This window comes from Eucalyptus grandis, chromosome 8, assembly GCF_016545825.1.
Source record: "Eucalyptus grandis isolate ANBG69807.140 chromosome 8, ASM1654582v1, whole genome shotgun sequence".
Taxonomy (NCBI): Eukaryota; Viridiplantae; Streptophyta; class Magnoliopsida; order Myrtales; family Myrtaceae; genus Eucalyptus; species Eucalyptus grandis.
Genome location: NC_052619.1, coordinates 30,705,802 through 30,730,968, shown reverse-complemented (window position 1 = coordinate 30,730,968; position 25,167 = coordinate 30,705,802). Strand labels below are relative to the sequence as shown.

Sequence of the window (25,167 nt, the reverse complement as noted above, 5' to 3'; positions counted from 1 at the left end):
GCGATGGCAAGCCGCCGAAGAAATCAGAAACGAACAAACCGAAATCGCAGCACATCGAAATCGTAACATTCGATGAAGAAATCGAAAACGAAAACAGAGAGTACTATCGGGCTGGTTGATGGCCGACCGACATAGGAGAGAGAGAATCCGACCAGAAAGAGAGGAGAAAAGGACGTCATTATGGGGTTTGGATTGAGTTTACCTGAGAACCGATTTCGAAACCGGTTCAAAACCGAGTTTATCAAAGAAACTGATTTCAAAACCGGTTCCAAACCGGTTAAACCGGTTTTACTCTCTTGGCAATACGTTACGGATGCGAGTTGTCCTCTCCATGGGTGTAAAAACTTGGCCTGAGAATTGCTGCTGGTGATAGACGCATCTACAGATTGAAAAATTCTCAAACTCCCCCCTGCCTGACACCGAAGAAGAGCCTCTATGATGGCTCTCTTGCTCATTTGTCCATCACAGCTTCTTGATAAAGCCATAAGAAGCTGCCATTGAGTCTCTTAAACTTGGAAGGGGGAGATGGGGGGTTCAAATCCCTACCTTTTCAGGGGTTGGGATGGGGACGATTTAGTTTCACGAGTGAGTTTCAACTCCCACACCTTACAAGGAGGCAGGGTAAAAGTCTGAGAGTGAGTGTTAGAGTAGAAATAGAGTAGGACTGACCAAAAAAAGAAAAAAAGTCTCTTAAACTGCAAGCCCAGCACAGCACCCTCTATCTACCATTTGCTTACTGCAGCATTGCACAACTGATAGTGCTACTTGGAGGCGACATCATGGGTGCGTCTCAAAGTTGGAAACACGAGAAAGATGGACATAGTACAATGATATACACCAACATCAATCCACCATGTTATTACACAGACCAATATTTGAGTACACTGCATGCGAGAAAAGAAAAACCTTTGTGTTTTCTATGCCATGTAGGCAAAATAAACTTGGATATCTTGTTTGGTTTGAACCACTTATTCCTAAGTCACCAATTTTGAGTAGAAAATAGCCAGAAACTATGAAAGCAGAGACGTCTTTTTCCTTGGTAAAGCCACGTCCTTAACCTGCTCACTTCTTGATTAATGAAAATTATGAAATGCCCTTCTGAATGCTGGCCGCTAGCTCTTTCTTTGCCCTTTTAAAGCCATCCCTACAGGTTAACAAACAATGGCTGAAATTAGAAAACTTAAATCTTTCTTTGATGTAATCAAAGCAGACCTAAACAATTTCTAGATTATTAAAACTCTAAGATGTTTCCTACTCATTCAGCAAGCCAATGAGAAGAACCTCCTTAGCCCCAGTTCGGCCGAGGCGACTTTAGATGCAAAGAATGGAAGCTCTTTCCCCTGAAAAAATAGGGATAACAATAAAGAAAATCATTGGTCATTTTAGTTTGTATTCGAGAGAAGTAAAAGGATAGGATCTCGGTAATTTTTTTTAAGGCACCAAACCTGAGAAGCAAAGTGCACACTCTGACAATGCCAACACGTTGGCAAACTTCACAGCGGCATATGCCTGCTATTCATTTTCACATTATTTGAGCTTGTGAAAGAGTTAGCATATCAAAGAGCCATCAGATTTCCTGCTCATGAAATAGATCAGACTACAACTCACGGGCCAAAAAAAGGACACACCGTTGAGGGAGTTGCAGAGCCAGCTCCAGCTTTAGCCTGAAAGTTATCAAAGCACAGATGTATACAATTCAGTTGGCTTCATGACACAATCAAAGGAAGCAGGGAAGTGAAGACTAAGAACATCATGTCATAATTTCTTGGTGGAAATAGATGCAGAAAACATTTAGTTTCAAGTAGACACCAACAATCACTTTCAAGAAAAGCTGATATATTTAACAATGGTGTCACTGCACGGACTACTTCCCTTATCATCAAAATGCAAGTCATTCTCTATACTGTAACAACAAAAGATGTACGTTGCTCTGTTTCTACATTCTTTCTTTTTCCTTCCTTTGTTTTCCTAATGAGGACCAGACAAGATAATCAGAAACTGTTTCTCCACAGGTGCTTTTGCCTATTAATTCAGACAAAGATCTTTATAAAGACTTTTTCCTGGGTAGTGGCAGTCAATAGGTTTTCCAAGCTGCCATTAATATATTAAATACCTTGACCTCTGCAAGTAGAAATAATAACAAGCTCTCTTATGTTCATTTGAGTGCATGGACAATGCCATAAAGTTGACCAGCAAAAGATATATGCCCACATGGACCTAAGATGTGATTCTTGCAGAAATCTCATCATTCTCATGAAAAAAGGTTCTCAGCACAGTACATCTTCAAAATGGCTTGTGAGTTTATAGAATTCAGACACTCTTAACATGATTAAGCATGCAGTCATGTGTGGAAAATGAATTGCTTGCTTGTAACTGTATCCTCCTTGGGTGGCCTCAGTACTCCAAAGCTTGTCAAAACCCGTTTCAAAATTAGCATCACTAGAATAGCTAAAGCACCATTTTACAACCTGGAAACCCAAAACGGAAGAAACTAACTGGAACGTGATATTAATGCATAAATCCATAGAAAATAGAAACTTATTTCTTCAACAATTACTGTTCCACCAGTTTGGATGCAAGATGTAACTGTTAGGTGATCACTTTCTTGAGAAGTGAAAGAAAAAGGGGTTTAATATATAGATTGCGAATGCCAACCAACATTTATCATTTTATAGAAGAGTGCAATGTCTAACAACATCCCTGTCAGACATATAAGTTCTTATTAGGAAGAATGCACTGCAAACCTGAGATAAAAGAGGTAAAGAGTAAAGTTGTCGCTCCTACAGGACCCCCAACAAATGGAACATTGATTTCTTTAGGATTAAGACTCAATACTTCTGCCTGCAAGGAACTTACTAGATCGAAATCTGATGAGATACTTTAGCAAACATCTAGGTTATCCAGGGAAAGGACAACAGTTGTCGGCTTTCATGGCATTGTCTCAAAACTGGCTTCTTGCACAGTTTTGCTGCCTAAGCATTAATACCGAGTATTTATGTCCATAAACGACCTCATGATCATGAGAAGAGAACCAACAACACTCCCTAATACATACTTGCAGTTACGTGATTATTTCAGCCAAAACAATCAATTATACGGGGCTTCTGGATTCCATTGCTAGTCTTGCAGATAGCCTGATTTTATTAACTTAGCTTCTACACTCTGAGCATGATCCCATACAAGATGCCCCTGGAGCAAGTTATTGATTGCAGTTACGCATAATCTGGCGTTTGAGTCCACAGAGCGTGCTATAAAAGGTAAAAGACGCTTATGTAGACTAGGAGAGGCAGAATCTTAATACTGAACTGCCGGACGAGTGGATAACGAAAAGACATAAGCACTTGAATTTTTAAGTCATACTCTGATAAAACCGTCCACGGTCTAAACTTATAACTTTTCAGACATCTGCCAATTTCACAATACTCTTTGCAAAGACCTTTGTTTTTGTCGGCGCTGGTCATGTGACATTTTGAATATGTTTTTGCGCAGCAAACTAATTTTACCTTTCCAATATAATGAGACAAAACAGAGTGATCATGCATATAGGTGATCATCGGCTTTGTGGCCTGGCCCACCTAAATATAGTTCGCCATCAGCTCAAATGGCAAATATCTTCGGATCGGGGCATGCAATTTGTTTTTTTGAGTTTGACCTTTTCATAATCTTATCAATTTCACATTGATGATTTACTATTTTCTTTAACCATTAGCGGACTCAAACAAACGATTTTTGCTTTGATAGAAAACATGTCATATCAGCCCGATCAATTCTGAGTAACTAAATTATCACTTCAAAGTAAATCATCACTATGTGTTGTTTTGAACATTAAATGTAAAATAAGTCCTTGATAACTGATTCAACTCATTGGCCATGTGGAATCACAAATTCAATAAGTGGATTTGGTAATTGCAGAAGTACCTGGTGTTGTTTCAGCAAATGTGTGATGGATGACAATTTGGAATAATTTTAGTCTTTCAATGGTAAAACCACAACACTAAGACATGACGTCGTGGCTAATGCGCCTGGCGTCATAGATATTGGTAATGAATACTTGTTAAGCCATACATAATTATCCATTCTTTAGAGATAATTGAAATGAATAAAATACAACAACTTCATGCACCACGATAATTCAATATGAGAAAGCAAACATCACTTTAACATCATCAAGAAATATAATAGATGGCGCAAGAAGTGACATGAGGACACCTGGATTAGTTCATGTCGGTGGTGAATGGGTTATGCAAATTTGGCTTTATTCCACATGCAAGGCCGCAAATTTGGTTCTTATTCCGCGTGCAGGGCGTCAAAACTCTGAATACTCGCGGCCAACTCTTTCCTAGCCTTTATTCCAAGCCAGCTCTGCAGGGTTAGCAAATGAGAGCCAATATGAAAACTTCTGTTTTTCTTCACTGGAATCAAAAGGAACCTGAGAATTTCAACAAGGAAGGCTATAATTGCCCACCTTTCATACTAGTCCAACGAAAGTCGCAAACGCTTGGCCGCCCGAACGGTGTATTCTGTAGGTTCTGGCGGGATCCAATCTATCTCCAGTTTGGTGGATGTCGGCATATCGGGTAACATTTCCAGGGACATGCAATATCTAATCTCCGCATACTCCAAAAAATTCAACTCTTTCAAGCCTTCGACGGCTCTTAACTTTGCACAGTGTTTTAGCTCGAGATGCAGTAGATTAGGCAATTGTTTGATCACATCACACATGGTAATGTGTAGAAACTTCAGTGTTTCCAGTTCTCCTAAACCTGGAATCTCTTCCAGTTCGGGGAAGTCATTGAGCCGTAACTCTTGTAGCCTCTTCAAGTGCGATACATTGGGCAAGCGTGGCATTAAACATTCGCTGACAGAGAGAATCGACAAGCTTTGCAAGTCAGAAATATACGGCAATTGCGGGACAGAGTGAAGTTTCAAGGTTGATAAGCTAAATGAAAGCCGATTGATGGACAACATGTCCTTCCAAGGTGAGGTAGCCTCCTTTGGGATCCAAAGTGTCATACGTCGTTCTTTACGCACTTCGAGATGATGTAAATGAACTAGGCTCGAGAGGTCGGGAAGAATAGGGAACTGAGCACTTACAACCGCAAGGAATTTCATACTCAAGGGAAGTTTGGGCAAAGGAGAAAGCCGATGGCTTGCAATTTTAAGCATTTCAAGACTAGAGAAACCATTGATCTTTCTCAGCACTGTAGAATTGGGCTCCCATCTAAGTCCAAGATCCTCAAATGAGTGAGACTCCACATTTCCCATGGGATTTCATCCACGAGATGTGGACAAAACGAGGCATCGAGCTCTTCAAGTGTCCCCACCCCTCCAAGAGCACAAGGTATTGTGCGTATATTTGTATATGCCACATTTAAGGCTTTTAGTCTCTTCAGGTTTCCAATAAAATCAAGGAGAAAGGAGATCCTTGAGAATTTTAAATCCAAATCAACCAATGATTCCATTTGCCCAATAGAGTTTGGAAGCTCATGTAGATAAATGCATCTTGAAAAAAAGACAAATGTGTTAAATTTGTAAACTTTTCTATGGAAGCAAGGAGAACGGAGATCCTTGAGAATTTTAAATCTAACTTGACCAATGATTTTGGTTCTCCAATAGAGTCTAGAAGTTGATGTAAGTTCTTGCAATTAAATAAAAGCAAACGCCCAAGATTCTTTAATCTTCCAATGGAATTAGGAAAAAATAAATATCCCTGAAAAATTTAAATCAAACTCAACCAATGATTCTAGTTCCCCGATAGAGTTCGGAAGCTCAAGTAAATTCTCACATCCATAAAAAGACAAATACGTGAAACTCGTTAACCTTCCAATGGAATTAGGGAGAACGGAGATCCCCGAGAATTGTAAATCTAACTTGGCCAATGATTTTAGTTCCCCGATAGAGTCCGAAAGTCGATGTAAGATCTTGCATTTAGATAAAAGCAAACGCTCAAGATTCTTTAATCTTCCAATGGAATCAGGAAGAACAAATATCCCCGAAACTCCTAAATCCAACTCAGCCAATAATTCTAGTTCCCCAATAGAGTCCGGAAGCTCAAGTAGATTCTCACATCCATGAAAAGAAAAATATGTCAAACTCGTTAACCTTCCAATGAAATTGGGGAGAACAGAGATCCTCGAGAATTGTAAATCTAACTTGGCCAATAATTTTAGTTCCCCGATAGAGTCCGAAAGTTGATGTAAGTTCTTGCAACAAGATAAAAGCAAACGCTCAACATTCTTTAATCTTCCAATGGAATCAAGAAGAACAGATATCCCCGAAACTTCTAAATCCAACTCAACCAATGATTCTAGCGCGACAAACTCAAGTATACTATCGCCCATAGAATAAGACACATGCGAATCAAATTTGTTAACGATTTTAGTTTGATTGGAATTATGGCATTTAGATAAAAGCAAACGCTCAAGATTCTTTAATCTTCCAATGGAATCAGGAAGAACAAATTTTTAAATCCAACTCAACCAATGATTGAAAAGACAAATACGTTAAACTCGTTAACCTTCCAATGGAATTAGGGAGAACGGAGAAGTTCCCCATGAAGTTCCCCAAAGAGCTCATGTAAGATTCTTGCATTCAAATAAAAGCAAATGTTTAAGATTTTTTAACCTTCTAATGGAACTAGGGAGAATGGAGCTCCCCAAGTGTTTTAAATCCAGCTTAACCAATGCTTCTGACTCCTCGAGAGAGTTTGGAAGTTCAAGCGGATTCTCGCATCCTGGAAAGGACAAATGCGTGAAATTCGTTAACCTTCCAATAGAATCGAGGAAAGTGGAGATTCCTAAGCATTTTAAATCCAATTTGACCAATGATTCTAGCTCCCAAATAGAGGTTGGTAGCTCTTGTAAATTAATGCATTCAGTTAGAATCAAATTCTTGAGATTCTTTAATTTTCCGATGGAATCAGGGAGAATGGAGATCCCCGAGAGTTTTAAATCTAACTCAACCAATGCTTCTAGTTCTCCAATAGAGTCTAGAAGTTTAAGTAGATTCTTGCATCCAAAAAAAAGATAGATGCGTGAAACTCATTAACCTTCCAATGGAATTAGGGAGAACGGAAATCCCTGAGAATTTTAAATCCAAGTCAACTAATGATTCTAGTTCCCCGATAGAGTTCGGAAGCTCATGTAAGTTCTTGCATTTAGATAAATGCAAATGCTCAAGATTTTTAATCTTCCAATGGAATAAGGGACCAATGACTCTAGTTCCCCGATAGAGTCCGAAAGCTCAAGTAGATCCATCCATGAAAAAACAAATAGAGTTTTAAATCCAACTTGACCAATGATTCTAGCTCTCCAATAGAGTTCCAATGGAATTAGGAAGCTCAGATGTAAATTATTGCATTTACATAAAAGCAAATTCTTGAGACTTTTTAACCTTCCAATGGAATTAGGGAGAAGAACGAGAATATCCCCGAAAGTTGTAAATCCAACTCAACCAATGATTCTAGCTCCTTGGATCAGGAAGAAGAGTCCGAAACTTTTAAAGCTCAAGTAGATTCTCGCATCTATAAAAAGACAAATACGTGAAACTTGTTAACTTTCCAATTGCATTAGGGAGAACGGAAATCCCCGAGAACATTAAATCTAACTCGGCCAATGATTTTAGGTTCCCCAATAGAGTTCGGAAGCTGATGTAAGTTCTTGCATTCAAATAAAAGCAAACACTTAAGATTCTTTAATCTTCCAATGGAATCAGGAAGAACAAATATTCCCGAAAGTTTTAAATCCAACTCAACCAATGATTCTAGTTCATCCGATAGAGTTTGGAAGCTGATGTAAGTTCTTGCATTTATCCCCGAAACTTTTAAATCCAATTCAACCAAGATAAAAGCAAATGCTCAAGATTCTTTAATTTTCCAATGGAATCAGAAGAACCTTCCAATGGAATATCCCGAAAGTTTTAAATCCAATTCAACTACTGACTCTAGTTCCCCGATAGAGTCCGGAAGCTCAAGTGCCCAAGATTCTCGCATCCATAAAAAAAAAAAGACTCATTAACCTTCCAATGGAATTAGGGAGAACGGAGATCACTGAGAATCTTAAATCTAACTTGGCCAATAATTTTAGTTCCCTAATAGAGTTCGGAAGCTGATGTAAGTTCTTGCATTTAGATAAAAGCAAATGCTCAAGATTTTTAATCTTCCAATGGAATGGATCCCCGAAACTTTTAAATCCAATTAGGATAGAGGGTGGAGATCCATCCATGAAAAGATTTTAAATCGTTAACTTCCAATGGAATTCAATGATCTTTTAACATGGTCAATGATTTTAGTTCCCCAATAGAGTTCGGAAGCTGATGTAAGTTCTTGCATTTAGATAAAAGCAAATGCTCAAGATTCTTTAATCTTCCAATGGAATCAGGAAGAACAGATATCCCTGAAACTTTTAAATCCAACTCAACCAATGATTCTAGTTCCCCGATAGAGTCCGGAAGCTCAAGTAGATTCTCGCATCCATGAAAAGACAAATACGTGAGACTCGTTAACCTTCCAATGGAATTAGGGAGAACGGAGATCCCTGAGAATCTTAAATCTAACTCGGCCAATGATTTTAGTTCCCCAATAGAGTTCGGAAGCTGATGTAAGTTCTTGCATTTAGATAAAAGCAAATGCTCAAGATTCTTTAATCTTCCAATGGAATCGGGAAGAATAGATCACTGAAAGTTTTAAATCCAACTTAACCAATAATTCTAGTTTTCCAATAGAGTCTGGAAGCTCAAGTAGATTCTCGCATCCACAAAAGGACAATTGCATTAAACACGTTAACCTTCCAATGGAATTAGGAAGAACGGAGATCTTCGAAAATTTTACTTTCAACATGACTAATGATTTTAGTTCTCCAATAGAGTTCGGAAATTGAAATAGTTCAGCATTTAGATAAAAGCAAAAACCTGAGATTCTTTAATCTTCCAATGGAATTAGGAAGAACAAGGATCCTTGCAAATTTTAAATTCAACTCGACCAATGATTTTAGTTCCCCAATAGAGTATGGAAGCGTGAGATTCGTTAACCTTCCAATGGAATTAGGAAGAATAGAGATCCCTGAGAATCTTAAATCTAACTCGGTCAATGATTTTATAGCAATTTGATGCATTTGATAAAAGTTTGACAGTTTTTAATCTTCCAATGGAATCGGGAGAACGAATATATTTGTTGAAACTTTTAAATCCAATTCAACCAATGACTCTAGTTTTTTTTTTTTAAATCCAAGTCAACCAATGACTCTATTTCCCCAATAGAATCTGGAAGCTCATATAGATTCTTGCAATTGGATAAAAGCAAATGCTCAAGATTCTTTAACCTTCCAATGGAATTAGGGGAGAACGGAGATACTTGAGAATTTCAAATCCAACTTGACCAATGACTCTATTTCTCCTATAGAATCCGGAAGCTCATTTAGATTCTTGCAATTAGATAATGCCAAATGCTTGAGACTCTTTAACTTTCCAATGGAATTAGGGAGAATGGAGATACTCGAGAATTCTAAATTTAGCTTGACCAATGACTGTATTTCCCCGATAGAACACGGAAGCTTATATAGATTATTGAGATAAGCTAAAAGCAAATACTTGAGATTCTTTAACCTTCCAATGGAATTAGGGATAACTGAGATCCCCGACAAGGCTAAATTCAACTTGACCAATGCTTCTATATCCCCAATAGGATTCGGAAGTTCATGTAGATTCTTGCAATAAGCTAAAAGCAAATACTTGAGATTCTTTAACCTTCCAATGGAATTAGGGATAACTAAGATCCCCGAGGAGGCTAAATTCAACTCAATGATTCTAATTTCCCAATAAAACAATGATTCTGTTATCCCCAATAGAATTCGGAAGTTCATGTTAGATTCTTGCAATTAAACAAAAGCAAATTCTTGAGATCCTTTAACTTGCCAATGGAATTAAAGAGAACGGAGGTACTCAACGAATTTAATTTTAGCTCGACCAATGACTGTATTTCCCCGATAGAATCCGGAAGCTCATGTAGATTATTGCAATTAGATAAAAGCAAATGCTTAAGATTCTTTAACCTTCCAATGGAATTCGGGAGGACTAAGATCTTCAAGTATTTTAAATTCAACTTGACCAATGATTCCATATCCCCAATAGAATCCGGAAGCTCATGTAGATTATTGCAATAAATTCTTGAGATTCTTTAACCTTCCAATAGAGTAAGGAATTTGGATAATTTTATGAAGACCACTAACTTCAAGCTTTGTCAAAGATTTTAGATTGCCTAGTGTCTCGGGAAGCTTGGAAAATCTACCATAAGAGGGCATAATAATCTCCAACAAGTATTCTAGAGAACCGATTTCTTCGGGCAACTCTTCAAGGGATGCACAATGTTTGATATTCAAAGTATTTAGTAGTTTTAGGTTACCGATTGAGCTATCAATCATAGACAAACTCTCACAGCATGTGAGAATCAATTTTTCCAACTTGCCAAACTCTAAAAAATTAGGTGTTTTGGTTAAAAGACAGCACATTGTCAAATCTAGAATTTTCAAGTTTTTTGCCATCTGCAATGGAAAAACAAGGCAGATTACATGATTACAAAAAGTATTGAGACTATGAAGATCAATTGATTGAATTTGAAGAGAACACGAGTGAGGTGTCTTGGTACCTTGATTTGCCTCCATCCATCCCAGTCGTCGGTGATGTTGCTCATCGAAAGGTTGAGCACAACCAAATTCTCTAGATGAAGATTCGTTGCTAAAAAATCTGGCGGGCAAAAACGCCAAGAAAGCCATCTCAAATTAAGACAAACATTTCTGAAATCACCTACAAAATTCAGATTTTCCCCTCCAAGGAACCTCAGCTTTGGCAAAAATGCTATTTCTTCAGGTGTTAGGTCATGACTGATATCCAAACTTAGTGCTCGTATAGCTCCTTTTTCCTGCTAGCAACAACATAGAATAAAGATGAGTATGCAACAATATCAAAAGTTCTTCTGCAACCCCAAACTAATTAAATCAAACACATGTTGTAACAAGATAATTAGTGTTCTTCTTCTCAACTTAAAAATAAGACAAACCAGGCATGTTCAAAATGTCTATTTGGTGTTGATTCCTTTGTCTTTTCATTGACTAAACACCTCTTCAAGGAAGCAAAGAACTCATTTTATTCTTTACCAAAACAAGAAATGAAAAATTACAACTAACCAAACGGAGCGTTAACTTTCTTCTCGTTTCATAATATGATGTTTATATAGAGTTGCTTTGTATTTAATTATAAGTTAGAAAACAAAACAGGCCATCAACCAACATTCTCAATTTAAGGAACATGAACAAAGATTTGGTGGATTTATTATATCTTCTACTCTAAATAAATTTCACCTCTTTGCTCCTCATAATGACTTGAGTATTCTCATCAATTCGCACCCAACGGCGCTTTTCAGCATCTTCAAAATTCTCTGCCATGACAATGTACCTTCCTAGATCTCGAACTTCATCATGCATCCAGAAAGAATTGTGCTCATCGATCTTTATCAATGACATGAGGAGAAGAACATCAATCGCACTACGTGGAGAATAGCCACTACTATGCCACATGTTATCCGCATAAGTCTTATCCTCCTTGATGCAAAAACATGCTATGTCTAGGAATATGGCTTTTTCTTTAGCGTCCAATTTGTTGATACTTAGCATTAGTGATTTTTTGACATCACTAGGCGGAACTTGCTTTAAGTCCTTCAATGTCTCGTGCCACTCTGATTTGTTCGTGCGGGCGAAAAGAGAACCCACGACTTCTAGAGTCAAAGGAAGCCTTCCTATGCTTGAAACAACTTCTTTCGAGAAATTGTAGCAATTCTTAGGAGGGGTATCACTTCTAAATGCATGTCTATTGAAAAGTAGAATTGCTCTATCCAAAGGCATCTCATTTACTGGGTGAGCCAAGTAATTACTTGGTCGGGTTTGTTTGTCCTCATTTAGCACTATGCGTATGTCCCTAACTGTGACCATGATCCTACTTCCAGAACCAAACCAATCGCAGCTCCCCGCGAGAGTCTCGAGTTGTCTCTTTTCGTCCACATTATCAATAACAACCAAAACTCTCTTGTTGCTAAGTCCTCTTCTTATGCGATTGATCCCGTCGTTGGTGTCATGGATTCCATCATTAGAGCTTGAGCCTAGTATATCGGATAACAGTTTCTTTTGCACTTCTAAAAGACCATGATGTTGGACATCTTCAAGGAAACTAGAGTAATTGAATTTAGACAAGAATCGGTTGAAGATAACCTTAGCAAGAGTTGATTTACCAATGCCACCAGTCCCATGTATTATAACAAAACACACACCATCAGAGTGGGCATCCAACAATTCTTCTATAACCCGTTGATCATCCACTTCAACCAGATGGTTAGGAAGAGATCTGTTCTTCACTTTTAGCTTAAGTTGAACCTTTGAACAATTAATTTAAGTTCCCCATACCTGCCAGACATTTTAAATTGAGAAAATAATGACAACAAAATTATTCCTAAATTTCAAGCATATACAATTTGAATAAGATAAGGTAAACATATTGCGACCGGTTTACAAACGGCGACAGTTACTCAAATAACAAATTTGAATCTATTAAAAAGCAACAATCTCAAGTTACAATGATAATTATCTAAAACATAGAGTGCTCAAATTAGCTGCTGTGGCTGCTGCCTAGAATCAGTTCGATGCAGTGATTAAGAGGAAGTGGAAATGATATGGATGCTGACGGCAGGAGGGTAAATAACAGAAAGGAATGATTGGGTTTTAACGTTGTTTGTATGCTTACAAAGGAAAGCAAGGCCATTTCATGTTTGATTGAGGAAGAGAAAAGGATGAAAAGGATTCTAAAATATTTTTATGACTATTTTGTCCTGCTACTTATTCATAGACTAAATAAACAAAAAATAAAAGCTTTAGTAACTTGGCCTTTAGCTCGTTGAAGATTCAATATCAGCGTCAATTAACTCGTGTTATATAATAGAAAGTTCACTTTAGGCCGTGTCTCCAGGTCCTCTCTCTCTCTCTCTCTCTATAGATTAAGTAGCAGTGGAGGTCACTCTCTCTCTCTCTCTCTCTCTCTCTCTCTCTCTCCACTGCTTGACGCAGCTGCTGAGTTTGGCTCGTCACCATTCTTTAACGTCTCCACATCTTGTGTAGAGAGAGAGAGAGAGAGAGAGAGAGAGAGAGAGAGAGAGAATTGGACCTCTTTTTGTGGGAAAATTATTCTTATGTCAAGTGCACATAAGTGCAAGCAAAGAGCCAATTAAAGCGTGATAAATCTCCAAGTGACAGCATAGACGTTGTCAATAAACTTCCCCCATTTTTAGATTAGTCATGAAGAAAGAGAGGGCGTGATGAAAGATTGCGGCTTCTAATAACCATCTATGTACTAGTTATTATCAAGAGATTTAACAGAGTTTTAATCACTATTACGCTTTTTGATTTATAACTGTAAATCTTCTACACTGTTTGGTTTCATGAATAACATATGTTTTAAAGGAGCAATATTATCAGAATTTCCAAATACTCCAAAAATTGGAGTTATAAAAAATGTAATGTAATGTAATGACGCTGTAACTGCAACTAAATATGATGGAAACGTTTTGCTTTTTTTTTTTCCCGTCCTTTCGCAAAAAGCACCATTGAAACACGTGGATTAACCGTGAGAATTTATAGATAAAAGTCACCATCCACAGCAGTCTATATAGGTTCTCTAATGATAGTGGAGAAGATGTGACCGGATCCAGCTGCTTCCTTATCTACATAAAATTGATAAATCGTCCTTTGTTGAAAACTGTTATTCATCAAATAAGTTTTAGTTTTTTTAATGTACAGGCAATATTTAGAGAATGATCAAATATACAATTCGTTGGTATGCTAGTAGGACAAAATCAGTCTGTTTGATCTAACACAGAGTAAGCGTTAATATCTGTCTTTCCGTTGTTCCTACTTTACCTTTTTCTAAAATGTTGAAAGATATTTATTTTGCTAATTAAATTTGTTTTTAGGTGTTTGACAACCAAACAGGATGCTAACTTAGCATTTAACAATAAATTGACAATGACTTCCACATTCGGATTAGATTTTTTCAACTAAGGTATCAATAATATGGAGAAATTATAGTTACTGCAAGATAAATTGAATGTGAGATATTTTAAAATCTATAAGAAAAATGCCTCCCTTTCGGATTACATTAAAATTAATAGCCGGAATAAGTTGTGGAAACTTACTCTTTCCCTTCCCGCTTCCAACCTAGTCCAGTTGCAACCTCACGAAGAGCAGCCTTCCAGCGCTTCACCTCATCGAGACCATACTTCTTCTCATGCTCAGACAAGGCATTACTGTACAATTCAGTTCTAAGCTTGACATCATCCGACTTCACATCAAAGAAAAGGGGGAGGATCTCTTTCTTCCCATTCGACTTTGAAGTGCAATCTACCATATGTGCAACCTCACGGAGGCACCATATACTGGAAGCAAAACCCTTAGAGAAGATGGGAATATAGATTTGAGTGTCATCAAGGGCTCGCAGAAGGTTTCCACCAATCTGTTCACTGACTCGGAGCTCTTCGTCATCTCTAAAGACGCGAATTCCTTTTTCGACCATGTTATGATAGAGGCAACTAGTAAAGTTGTCCCGAGTATCCGGTCCCCTGAAACTCAGGAACACCTCGAACTCCATTCCTGATGTGTCGTTGGGTGGTGCCATCGCATGAAGCAATTGAGACTAGAGACAGAATCGAGCAGGATGAAAATTGTCAATGTGCTTGGTTGAGGGGAGACATCAATTGGGGGAAGTTTTAAAATAAAGGAAAGAAAAACGGTGGGGGGCATGTTCAGTCGTGACTCGCAGCCATTGATTGGCTATGGCAAACCACCGAAGAAATCGAAAACAAAACCGATATAAAGAGAGAATACTTGATGCGCTGATGGACGGCCGACCGAGATGAGACAGCAACTGAGTCGAGACCAGAGAGGGGAAGATCGAAGGCGCCACCAGAGAAAAGAGAGAGCCCGATCTAAGAGTGAGAACTTGTCACACCCCGATCCTCAGGCGTGCGCCCATCCCTTACTTGGTCGATTTATTTGCGACGTCCCATGAAGGTCGCCGACCCATTCATTTATATATACATGCAGAAGCTTAATAAAATCCCCAGACAATCAAACAACGGGATAGAAAAGTAGGATCATATTTTTCAAACCAAGACGAGTCTTTATAGACAAATTGGTTGATTACAAACTTAGGCTGTTTACAAAATTAACGGGTTATCAAAAAGGGACTTGTATTCACATCCACTAGTTAGACCCATTTTGCCGATTCTTCAGCCTCCACCTTCCGAACCCTAGGACTTCGGTCCTCCACGATTGTCATCTAGGGACCTGAAATATTTTTCCCCAAACCGGGATGAGACTATGTCTCGGAAGTTTTACCCCACTAAGACCCAATTAGGAAGCCAATACGCCATAAGAGCGCCTAAGCACAACACGGGTCAAAGGGGCTTACCTTGGCATCGGTTCCCTTTTGCACATCAGTTCAATTAATAATATTTATAACTACGCAAACAATCACATTCCACCAATCAGATCGACTCAGCGATCAATCGACTTAATCGATTACATGTCACCACGACCTTTCCTTGGTCGGTACATTCAATACTATCTATAAAGTCCGACCATAGTCTAGGACTGCTCACCCAAAGCTGATAATAGATAGCATAGCTCGCCCAAAGCTGATAGATATAGTATACTATGTATATGCTCACCCAAAGCTGATAGATTAGGGCCCCTAGGCCAATTTAGTATACTATATAGGCTCGCCCAAAGCTGATAGATTAGGGCCCCTAGGCCAATTCAGTATACTATATATGCTCGCCCAAACCTAATAAATATATCGCTCGCCCAAAGCTGATAATAAGGTATACTGCTCACCCAAAGTTGACATATCGCCCGAAGGCCAATATAGTATACCACTCCAACCATATAGTCAATTCATCATTTCTATCATTCACAATAAATAGCCGTGTATGGGTACACGGTTGGCCTTAGCTAAAATATAATAATGTCATTTACAAATATCCCACCAATTTCAATAGCTCATTACATATTTTTGGCGCTGTAAACCGACGCCCAGTTATTTCTCCATTAATAACCAAACTCATGTAATTTAGGAATAAATCCTAAATTCCCAATTAATTCGATTCAGCACAAATTAACGCTCAAATAAATAAACAGACTACACCACGACAATTAGCACGGAATTTTAGTCGTCGGGCCACCTCAATCTTAATTTCCGAAATTTAATTAATTAATTAATTAATTTTGAAAATTAATATATAATTACAATAATTTCAATTTAGCTCAAATTGGAGCTCAATTAAATAAACAGACTTCACCATGATCATCAGCATAAAATTCCAGTCACTAACCATCCCAATTGAATTTTCGAAAAATAAATAAATAATTAATTAATTTCGAAAATTAAATAATTAATATTAAAATTTCAATTTAGCTCAAAATAAAGCCCGATTAAATAAACTGACTTCACCACAGTCATCAGCATAATATTCCGGTCACTAGCCATCTCAATTGAATTTTCGAAAAATAATTAATTAATTAATTTAATTCCGAAAAATAATATTTAAATACCAAAAATTCCACTTAGGCCCGAAAAGCTTAATTGAAGCCCACTAAGGGTCGGGAAAAATCCCCGATGCTTTCAATAAATAGTAGACTACGTTTACATGCTAATTGCACAATCAATTTGTCTAATTTACATCACAATTGACTAATAAACACTAAACCATACTAATCTAACCACCTAAACCTAACTAATTAAAACTAAGCAACCCTTAAACGTGATTAACCTACTAAGCAGGGATTAATGAGTTAAACTCACCCGATTAAAGATCCGAGCGGCTCAAATCGACGAGGACGACGCGAGGATCGATTCACTCCAAGGCGGGCCTAGCTTCCGGGGTTGGGAAGCTGGCCAAAATGGGCCACGAACCCATTTTTGCACTCTCTGTGCGCTGCTAGTTGGGGGTGAATCCGACGTCGGTTGAGGCATGCAAGGGCCGAGAGGGGTTAGGCAGAGCTCCGACGGCTGAGGCGGAGGTGTACGACGGTCCACGGTGGCTCCAGCAGTGGCTCACGGTGCTAGACAGCTCACTGGAACGGTGAGCTGGGCGAGAGGGAGGCCGAGACGAGTGGAGCAGTGGCGAGGCAACGGCGTGCAGCTCGGCGGCGAACGGCGGAGGGCGGAGGCGCGAGACGGCGGTCCAATAGCTAGCTGGCTGCTCCGGCGTCCTCAGATCTGCTAGGTCTTCGAGCAAGAACCAGAGATGGAGGAGAGAGATCGCGACGGGAGAGGAAGGGGAAGACGGAGGGCGGAGGGCGTGCTGGTGGTCACGGAGCTGCGACGGCGTACGGCGTGAGGCGGCGATGACAACCTTGGCTTTGGCTTCGCTGGTTCTTCGGCTTGTTGGATTTCGAAGAAGAAGATGAAGAAGATGGAGGAAGCGGTCACACGGGAGAAAGGAAGGAGAAAGGAAGAGAGAGGAGAGAGAGAACAAGGGGGACCACTTTTCTTTTATTTTTAATCCTTCCAACATGGCCCATGATGTCATGCTCCACTATCCCCAATCTCCCATAATCTTAGTCCAATGGGTCCGATTTCTTTTTCCACCATGGCATGAAATTTTGAACACTTAATTCAATCAATTCTCAATCAATTCCATCCAATTGAAGTTCAATTAAATTAACCCATGTTTCCTCAACCTTCTTATGACTTTTCCCCATCAAAGGATCCAACTTGCTTCCCAAATATTCGATTAAAAATGGCCCTCTAATAATGCCGAACATAAATGACCTTACTTTGCCTTTCTGCCAAAAATCTCGGTTTGTAGAAAAATCTTCTGAGGATGAGTCGACGTTCTTAAAATGAATTGTGACTTGACAGAACTCTCAATTTCTGAATTCGGGTTCGATTTCATGGTTAATTTCACTCCGACACGTTTTTAGCGTGACCTAGGTTAATAGGTAGTTTTCAGAACTTTTTAGGACAAATAACCCGTGGTTGATTTTCTTTGAGCCACAATGAACCCACTCGACACAATGGCGACTCTTGATTGTCGTGAAAATTTCGAGGATTCAAATACGGACACAGGATACCAAAATGACAGTAAAATCAAATTAGTGCCGGTCGAGGAGAGTTTTCCAATTTAGTGGAGTCACCCACGATCGGTCACTTATCTCAGTCAAACCGACCTATCTCTAATCTTAATTCAATTTTATACTGTGTCGCAATGGCCTCTAAAAATAGTCACGGTCGAGAACTCGGTCATTGGTTGAATTATCAAGTCTATCTGCCTTATAGTTCTTAATAGCTTACCTAGCTAGTCTAGTTATCTCGTGAGTGGCCAACTCAGAGAAAAACACTGTAGTCGCGTCGATGAAGTGCCCAATTTATTTAATCGATATCAAGACCCGAAAATCTGGATGTCACAACTCTTCCCCTCTTATAAAAATTTTGTCCTCAAAATTTAAACCTTTACCAATCTTTATTCAATAGGTGGGGGTATTGTCGTCTCATCGAGTCTCACTTTTACCCACGCTAATCCTTTGGTCTCGTAGTGTTGTTTGACCACTTTGACCAAGGAGACCATCTTGGTACAAAGAATTTGTTCTTTTTGAATCAACAACTGAATCGGCTTTCCACGTATGACACTTTATCGTCCACGCCTAATTCTTTAGGATTTAGCACGTGGGTCGAGTCAGGCTCATATGTCCTCGACACCGACACGTGAAAGACGTCATGCACTTATGCCTACCTTGGCGACGATGCAAGACGATACATCTAGATCCTGATTCTTTCTCTAGAATCCCTAAGGAACCTACGTAGCTCGGTCTTAGCTTTCCCCTCATTGCTAAAATGCAAGGTATTCCTCATTGGTGACACCTTCAGAAAGATGTTTTCACCAAATTAGAACTCTAAGGGCCTTCAAAGCTCATCAATTCAACTTTTCTGGCAGTTCCATGCGGTCTTTACTCTGACACTGATCTCGGCAACAACAATCACTGACTACTGTACTCACCCTGGCCTGTGATCTTTCTTTCCCTAACTTCATCTCAGCAATTGAAGTTCTGTACTCTCTGCTATGCACCGTTTAAGAAAGGACCATCTGAAAGCTCTGCCAACTTAGAACATCTGATCTAGATTTGAAATACAATTCATCCTCGGCACTCCATGCTGATGAATTATCTGATACATAAACACCTCTGCATGCCTAATCCAATTAAGATCCTTCCGCATAGTCATAGGGTGGGCTGATTTCATCAGTCTGTCAATTACTACCCAAAATGAAATTACTTACACACTGACTCCTCGATAGATCTGAAATGCCATCTTAAATTGGCCATCGGTCTGAGGGTGATAAACATTACTATACTGTAACTTCGTTCTTAAAGCACTTTGCAAACTTTTCTAGAAGGTAGCCACGAACCTCGGGTCTCGGTCTAAAATAATTGTCACCGGTACTCCAAATAGACGAACTCTCTGATGCCCGTACAACTCAGCGTACTTGTCTAAAACAAGGTCATTTTCTATTGCGATGAAGTGAACCGACTTCATCTATCTATTCACCACTATTCCAATTGAAATCATTACTCCTCTGGTTCTTTGATAAGCCTGTCACAAGATCCATTGTGACACGATCCCATTTCCGCATTAGGGACTTCGAGAGGTTACAAGAATCCTCTCAGATTACAATGTTAAGTCATCACTTGCTAACACGTCAAAAGTTTGGCGACATGCTTGGCAATGTCCGTCTTCATATCAGACCATCACTAATGTTCACGCAGATTCTAATATATCTTCATATTAATAGGATGAATGCTGTAACTGCTACGATGAGCTTCCGACCAACTCCTCTTTATGCGCTACATCGTCAGGTACACGCAATCATCCTTGGAACCGCAATGTTCCGCCTTTGAAAATCCGAAAACCAACCTTCTGTCTTCTGCATCTGCTTGCACGACCTTCTGAAACTTTGTGTCTGATGACTGAAGCACTCTGATTCTGACTTCTGACTCAAATCTGAGGATGGCCATAAGATTTAAAAGGTGGCCTACCTCAAATTTGAAAACTGGATCTCCACTTTCTCATGTAAGGTCCATTCTTTAACCAGCATATGCACAAATGAAGACTCTTGACTCAATGCATTTGTGACTTCTTTCATTCTTCCAAGGTGATACCGGATATCACCATTTTAGTCCTCCTAAAGTTCTGATTTACAACATCGTCTGCCATTCAACTTCTTCTAAGAGAATGAACACTTGAGACTTTAATAGATGATGAAGATATGGAATTTTCCCTCATACCAACTATGTCTCTATACCTTTGGAGCGAAAATTAATGCGCGGGTTCCTAGTCATACATTTGTAATTCCATTCACGAGGTCTCAACTGACGGGACGAGTATGCAACAACCTTGTCATGTTGCATTAGCATGCAACCGAATCCTCTAAACGATGCATCACTATAAATCTCGTATCCTCCAGGACTAGACATTATGGTCAGCACAAGTGCGGTAGTTAGCTTCTGCTTAAGCTCTTGGAAACTAGACCCGCACTTGTTTGTCCACACGAACTTCTCTTCCTTCTTCAATAGTCGAGTCAACGGCGAAGCTAATACTGAAAACCCTTCTATGAACCTTCTGTAATACTCTGCTAAACCTAGAAAACTTTTGATCTCTGCCACTGCAATCAATCTTGGCCAACTAATCACTACTTCAATCTTGGCGAGGTCCACGAAGATTTCTTCACCTGAAATCACGTGACTTAGGAACGCAACACGAATCATCCAAAACTCGCATCTGCTAAACTTATCATAAAATCCAAGAGTACTCAAGGTCTGAAGTACCATCCTCAAATGTCTCTCGTGCTCCTCAGCACTCTTCGAACACACCAAAATAACGTTAATGAACACGATCATAAACTGATCCAAGTACCCTTTGAATGCTGTTCATTAGACCCATACAATGACTAGAGGGTTCGTCAAACTAAACGATAATGCAGTGAACTCACAATTGCCATATCAAGTACAAGACATTAAATTCGTTATGTCTTCCTTTCAAATCTTCAATGATACCCTATCCTCAAGTCGTTCTTGGAAAATATCAATACACAAACGCAACAAACCATCTTTCTTCTTCGCGAACAGGACGGTGCTTTCCAAGGTAATGCACTAGGATGTAAGAATCTCTTATCTAACAATTCCTGCATCTCCACCTTTAGTTCTTTCAACTCAGATAAAGCCATTTGGTAAGGAGCCTTAGGGATTGGCTCTGTTCCGGGTGTTAATTCAATCATGAACTCTATTTCTCTTTCTGGCAGCAGACTTGACAATTCTTCAGGAAACACCTCAGACAACATCTGTACCATAGCTAAGTTCTCCTTACTTGGTCCCTCAACTGTCGCATCCACTACAGTTGCCATACAGATTAGGCAACTACATCCATAAACCAGGTCGTCTTTAGTGACGAATAATAGGATCGAAGGTCCTTTTTGACTTCCAGTACTTCAAAACTTTCGTATGCTAACTGAATCAACTGAATTATATCACTGCCACAATTCATAACAACAGAAAACTCCTTGAGCCAATTCTTTTTATAAATGACTCTCAGGTCATATATAAGCAAACCCTTCAGGTACAACTATAATCAGAGATTCATCTTCCCTTTACTTTATTACAACAACGGAAACTCCAGAACCTTCACTCAAAATCTAGCTATGCTACTCTGATAATAACTCCTCAAAAACATTCTTTCTTTGCTCAATGCATGGTCAATCCATTCCTATTCCTTTCGCCATCCTAGTGGAGTCATGTCGGCGGTAACGATGCTCGAGTCCTCTTGGACTTACACGGACAGTTCCTAGCCCAATGGCCATGCTGGCCACATTCAAAGCATGCTCCCATTATACTCGAACACTGGGCTGACTCACACTTCCTTTCACAAACTCAGCACACAATCAATGAGTCCCCCTACCTACTGTCAAATAACAACATGCACTCTTTCTTGTAATGAAGGCCTGCTCTACAAACCCCACGATACGTTCTATGGCGCATTCCTTTCGTTCTGTCCCATCGGCTTTCTAAGACCATTTCTGGCTAGGTAACCTTGTTGGTTACACATAGAACAAGCACCCGTCTTACCAGGACACGGGGCTAATCCATGTTGGCTTCCGTCAGCATGACACTTCATTCTGATTCATTGCTGACCTGACCATCCCACATTTCTAGTTAGATGGAAATGAAATACTTTTCTCCAATCAGACTCCTTCCCATACTAGTTTCCATATCTACTGACTCTGAACCTTGACTTAGATGCAACGACTTGCTCTTAGATCACAACTCTAGCTTGGGCCTCAACAGGCGCAGCAACAACAACAGTTACAACACTGGCGACGGTAAATAGAGCGGCGGCTCGGTCCTCAGCTTACTGACCCAACAAGATTCCAAGGAACACTAGCGCCGGAACGATCACATCGAACCTCAGATCACTCGGTGCTGTAACATTAGTACCGACCTAAAGCGGTACTCTCACACTCGCGTTGGTCTGAGCCAACGCTCTGCCACAACCACCTCGGGCACCGATCTTTGTCGGCATTCTTTCCTGAGTTCCCGAGGCTACTGTCCTCTTTCTAGGAGCGCTCAGCTCCTAATCACTCAAACTACAGGATCTTAATAGAAACCAATTTTCTAATTCTAATACCACATTAGAATTCGAGTGATCCATAAACAAGCTACAAATCAGCTATCACAAACATGCATCGGCATGAATTTAAAGGTCTTTCCTACTACTATCCCATAGGTCATCGCACCTTATCACTCCAATACCTAACCATTGCTCTGATACCACTTAAACTGGGGATGTCACACCCCGATCCTCAAGCGCGCGCCCATCCCTTACTTGGTCGATTTATTTGCGACGTCCCATGAAGGTCGCCGACCCATTCATTTATATATACATGCGAAGCTTAATAAAATCCCCGAGACAATCAAACAACGGGATAGAAAAGTAGGATCATATTTTTCAAACCAAGACGAGTCTTTATAGACAAATTGGTTGATTACAAACTTAGGCTGTTTACAAAATTAACGGGTTATCAAAAAGGGGACTGTATTCACATCCACTAGTTAGACCCATTTTTGCCGATTCTTCAGCCTCCACCTTCCGAACCCTAGGACTTCTGGTCCTCCACGATTGTCATCTAGGGACCTGAAATATTTTTCCCCAAACCGGGATGAGACTATGTCTCAGCAAGTTTTACCCCACTAAGACCCAATTAGGAAGCCAATACGCCATAAGAGCTGCCTAAGCACAACACAGGTCAAAGGGGCTTACCTTGGCATCAGTTCCCTTTTGCACATCAGTTCAATTAATAATATTTATAACTACAGGAAACAATCACATTCCACCAATCAGATCGACTCAGCGATCAATCGACTTAATCGATTACATGTCACCATGACCTTTCCCTGGTCGGTACATTCAATACTATCTATAAAGTCCGACCATAGTCTAGGACTGCTCACCCAAAGCTGATAATAGATAGCATAGCTCGCCCAAAGCTGATAGATATAGTATACTATGTATATGCTCACCCAAATCTGATAGATTAGGGCCCCTAGGCCAATTTAGTATACTATATAGGCTCGCCCAAAGCTGATAGATTAGGGCCCCCAGGCCAATTCAATATACTATATATGCTCGCCCAAAGTTGATAAATATATCGTTCGCCCAAAGCTGATAATAAGGTATACTGCTCACCCAAAGCTGACATATCGCCCGAAGGCCAATATAGTATACCACTCCAACCATATAGTCAATTCATCATTTCTATCAGTCACGATAAATAGCCGTGTGTGGGTACACGGTTGGCCTTAGCCAAAATATATTCATTTCATTTACAAATATCCCACCAATTTCAACAACTCATTACATATTTTTGGTGCTGTATGTGACGCCCCGAACCTCGAGCGCGCCCACATCCCACCATGGTCATGCAAATGCGACATTCCCAGGTAGTGTCGCCGACCCCAGATTAATTTATTAATGCGCAAGCGAAACGTATAAGAAACCCCTTACCAAGAACATACGGGATAGGACAGCAGGAACATCAATTCAAAATCAACAGCATACTTTCATACAACCATTACAATTCAGGGCTTACATACACCAACAGAATTCGGAGGCTATATGCACCAAAAACGGGTCAGAGTCTATGTGCATCAAAAAGGGTTAGCCTACACAACATGGAACGGTCCGCCAAAAAGAAAAGACACAGTCCTAGGACTACTGGGAATCCCCGTTCGTCGATCCCACATCCTCCGGATCAGTCACCCAGGATTGCGGGGGCGTAGCGTTGATCACTCGACCATCGGGCTGATCTACCACATCATCTCCCAAAATGGCGGTCATCACCGCCAATGGAATGTCCATGCTGTCTAGAGGGCCAATCCTAACACCATCCGCTCCGGTACGAAACCAAGCCCTAAACGTATAAGGCACTCTACTATCCACGCTCACCTCGACCCAAATGAGGGTCCTAACCAACCGGTAAACCTGTGGACTTCCAGGATCAGGGGCACTCTCAGTCGTCTGGTCAATCACCGTCGATAGGCCGCTCACCTCCGGGGGTCTCGCCATCTACGGTCTTATAATATTTTTCCCCAAACTGGGATGAGACTTTGTCTCAGCAAGTTCACCCCTCCTAAACCCCTATTAGAAAGAAAATACGCCCCATAGTGGTCTAGCCACACAATACAGAAAACTTACCTCGCCTTCTCGCACTCCTGCAGATTAGCACAATTCATAGCACTCAAGTACAAGCCATAATACGGACGTGAACCATCGGAATGCAATCAATTTTATTTTAATATTGCCATCAGGGCAAGCATTTCAAATCATCACTCATTGGGGCCACACAAGGGCATAGCCTACTCGCAGTTCGGCTATCTACTGACTTATAGCCAGGCATCGCCTCCCCACCTTGGAGCGCGGCTTCGTCAGTACGTCGACGGCGTTCCCGAAGGAGCATGGGCCCAGAATCAACTGCGACCCGCATCCACCACGTGGGCATCCCATATAGAGGCAATTCCCACTTAATAG

The 25,167-nt window shown here is 40.1% G+C and overlaps 1 protein-coding gene and 1 long non-coding RNA gene across 2 annotated transcripts; both read right to left on the bottom strand.

Annotated features, from left to right (window-relative positions):
• Positions 1–1,255: 1,255 nt before the first annotated feature.
• LOC104414073 lies at positions 1,256–4,358 on the bottom strand. The gene is made up of 4 exons (XR_005545292.1): positions 4,210–4,358; positions 1,609–1,664; positions 1,446–1,509; positions 1,256–1,340 (listed from the first exon to the last, which is right to left on the bottom strand). It is a non-coding gene; the product is annotated as an uncharacterized LOC104414073 (long non-coding RNA).
• A 6,978-nt stretch (positions 4,359–11,336) lies between these two features.
• LOC120287142 (TMV resistance protein N-like) lies at positions 11,337–14,706 on the bottom strand. Its single transcript, XM_039299841.1, has 2 exons — positions 14,228–14,706; positions 11,337–12,387 (listed from the first exon to the last, which is right to left on the bottom strand). The coding sequence occupies exons 1-2, from the start codon at positions 14,704–14,706 to the stop codon at positions 11,337–11,339; spliced, it is 1,530 nt and encodes a 509-aa protein (XP_039155775.1).
• Positions 14,707–25,167: the final 10,461 nt, after the last annotated feature.

What these genes read in the sequence shown, in the direction of transcription:
- LOC120287142 (XM_039299841.1), bottom strand. Translation starts at nt 14,706, where the DNA reads ATGGCACCACCCAACGACACATCAGGAATGGAGTTCGAGGTGTTCCTG. An exon ending in TGGAAGCGGGAAGGGAAAGA is followed by an intron (nt 12,388 to 14,227) that starts GTAAGTTTCCAC and finishes AGTGAAGAACAG; the next exon opens with ATCTCTTCCTAACCATCTGG.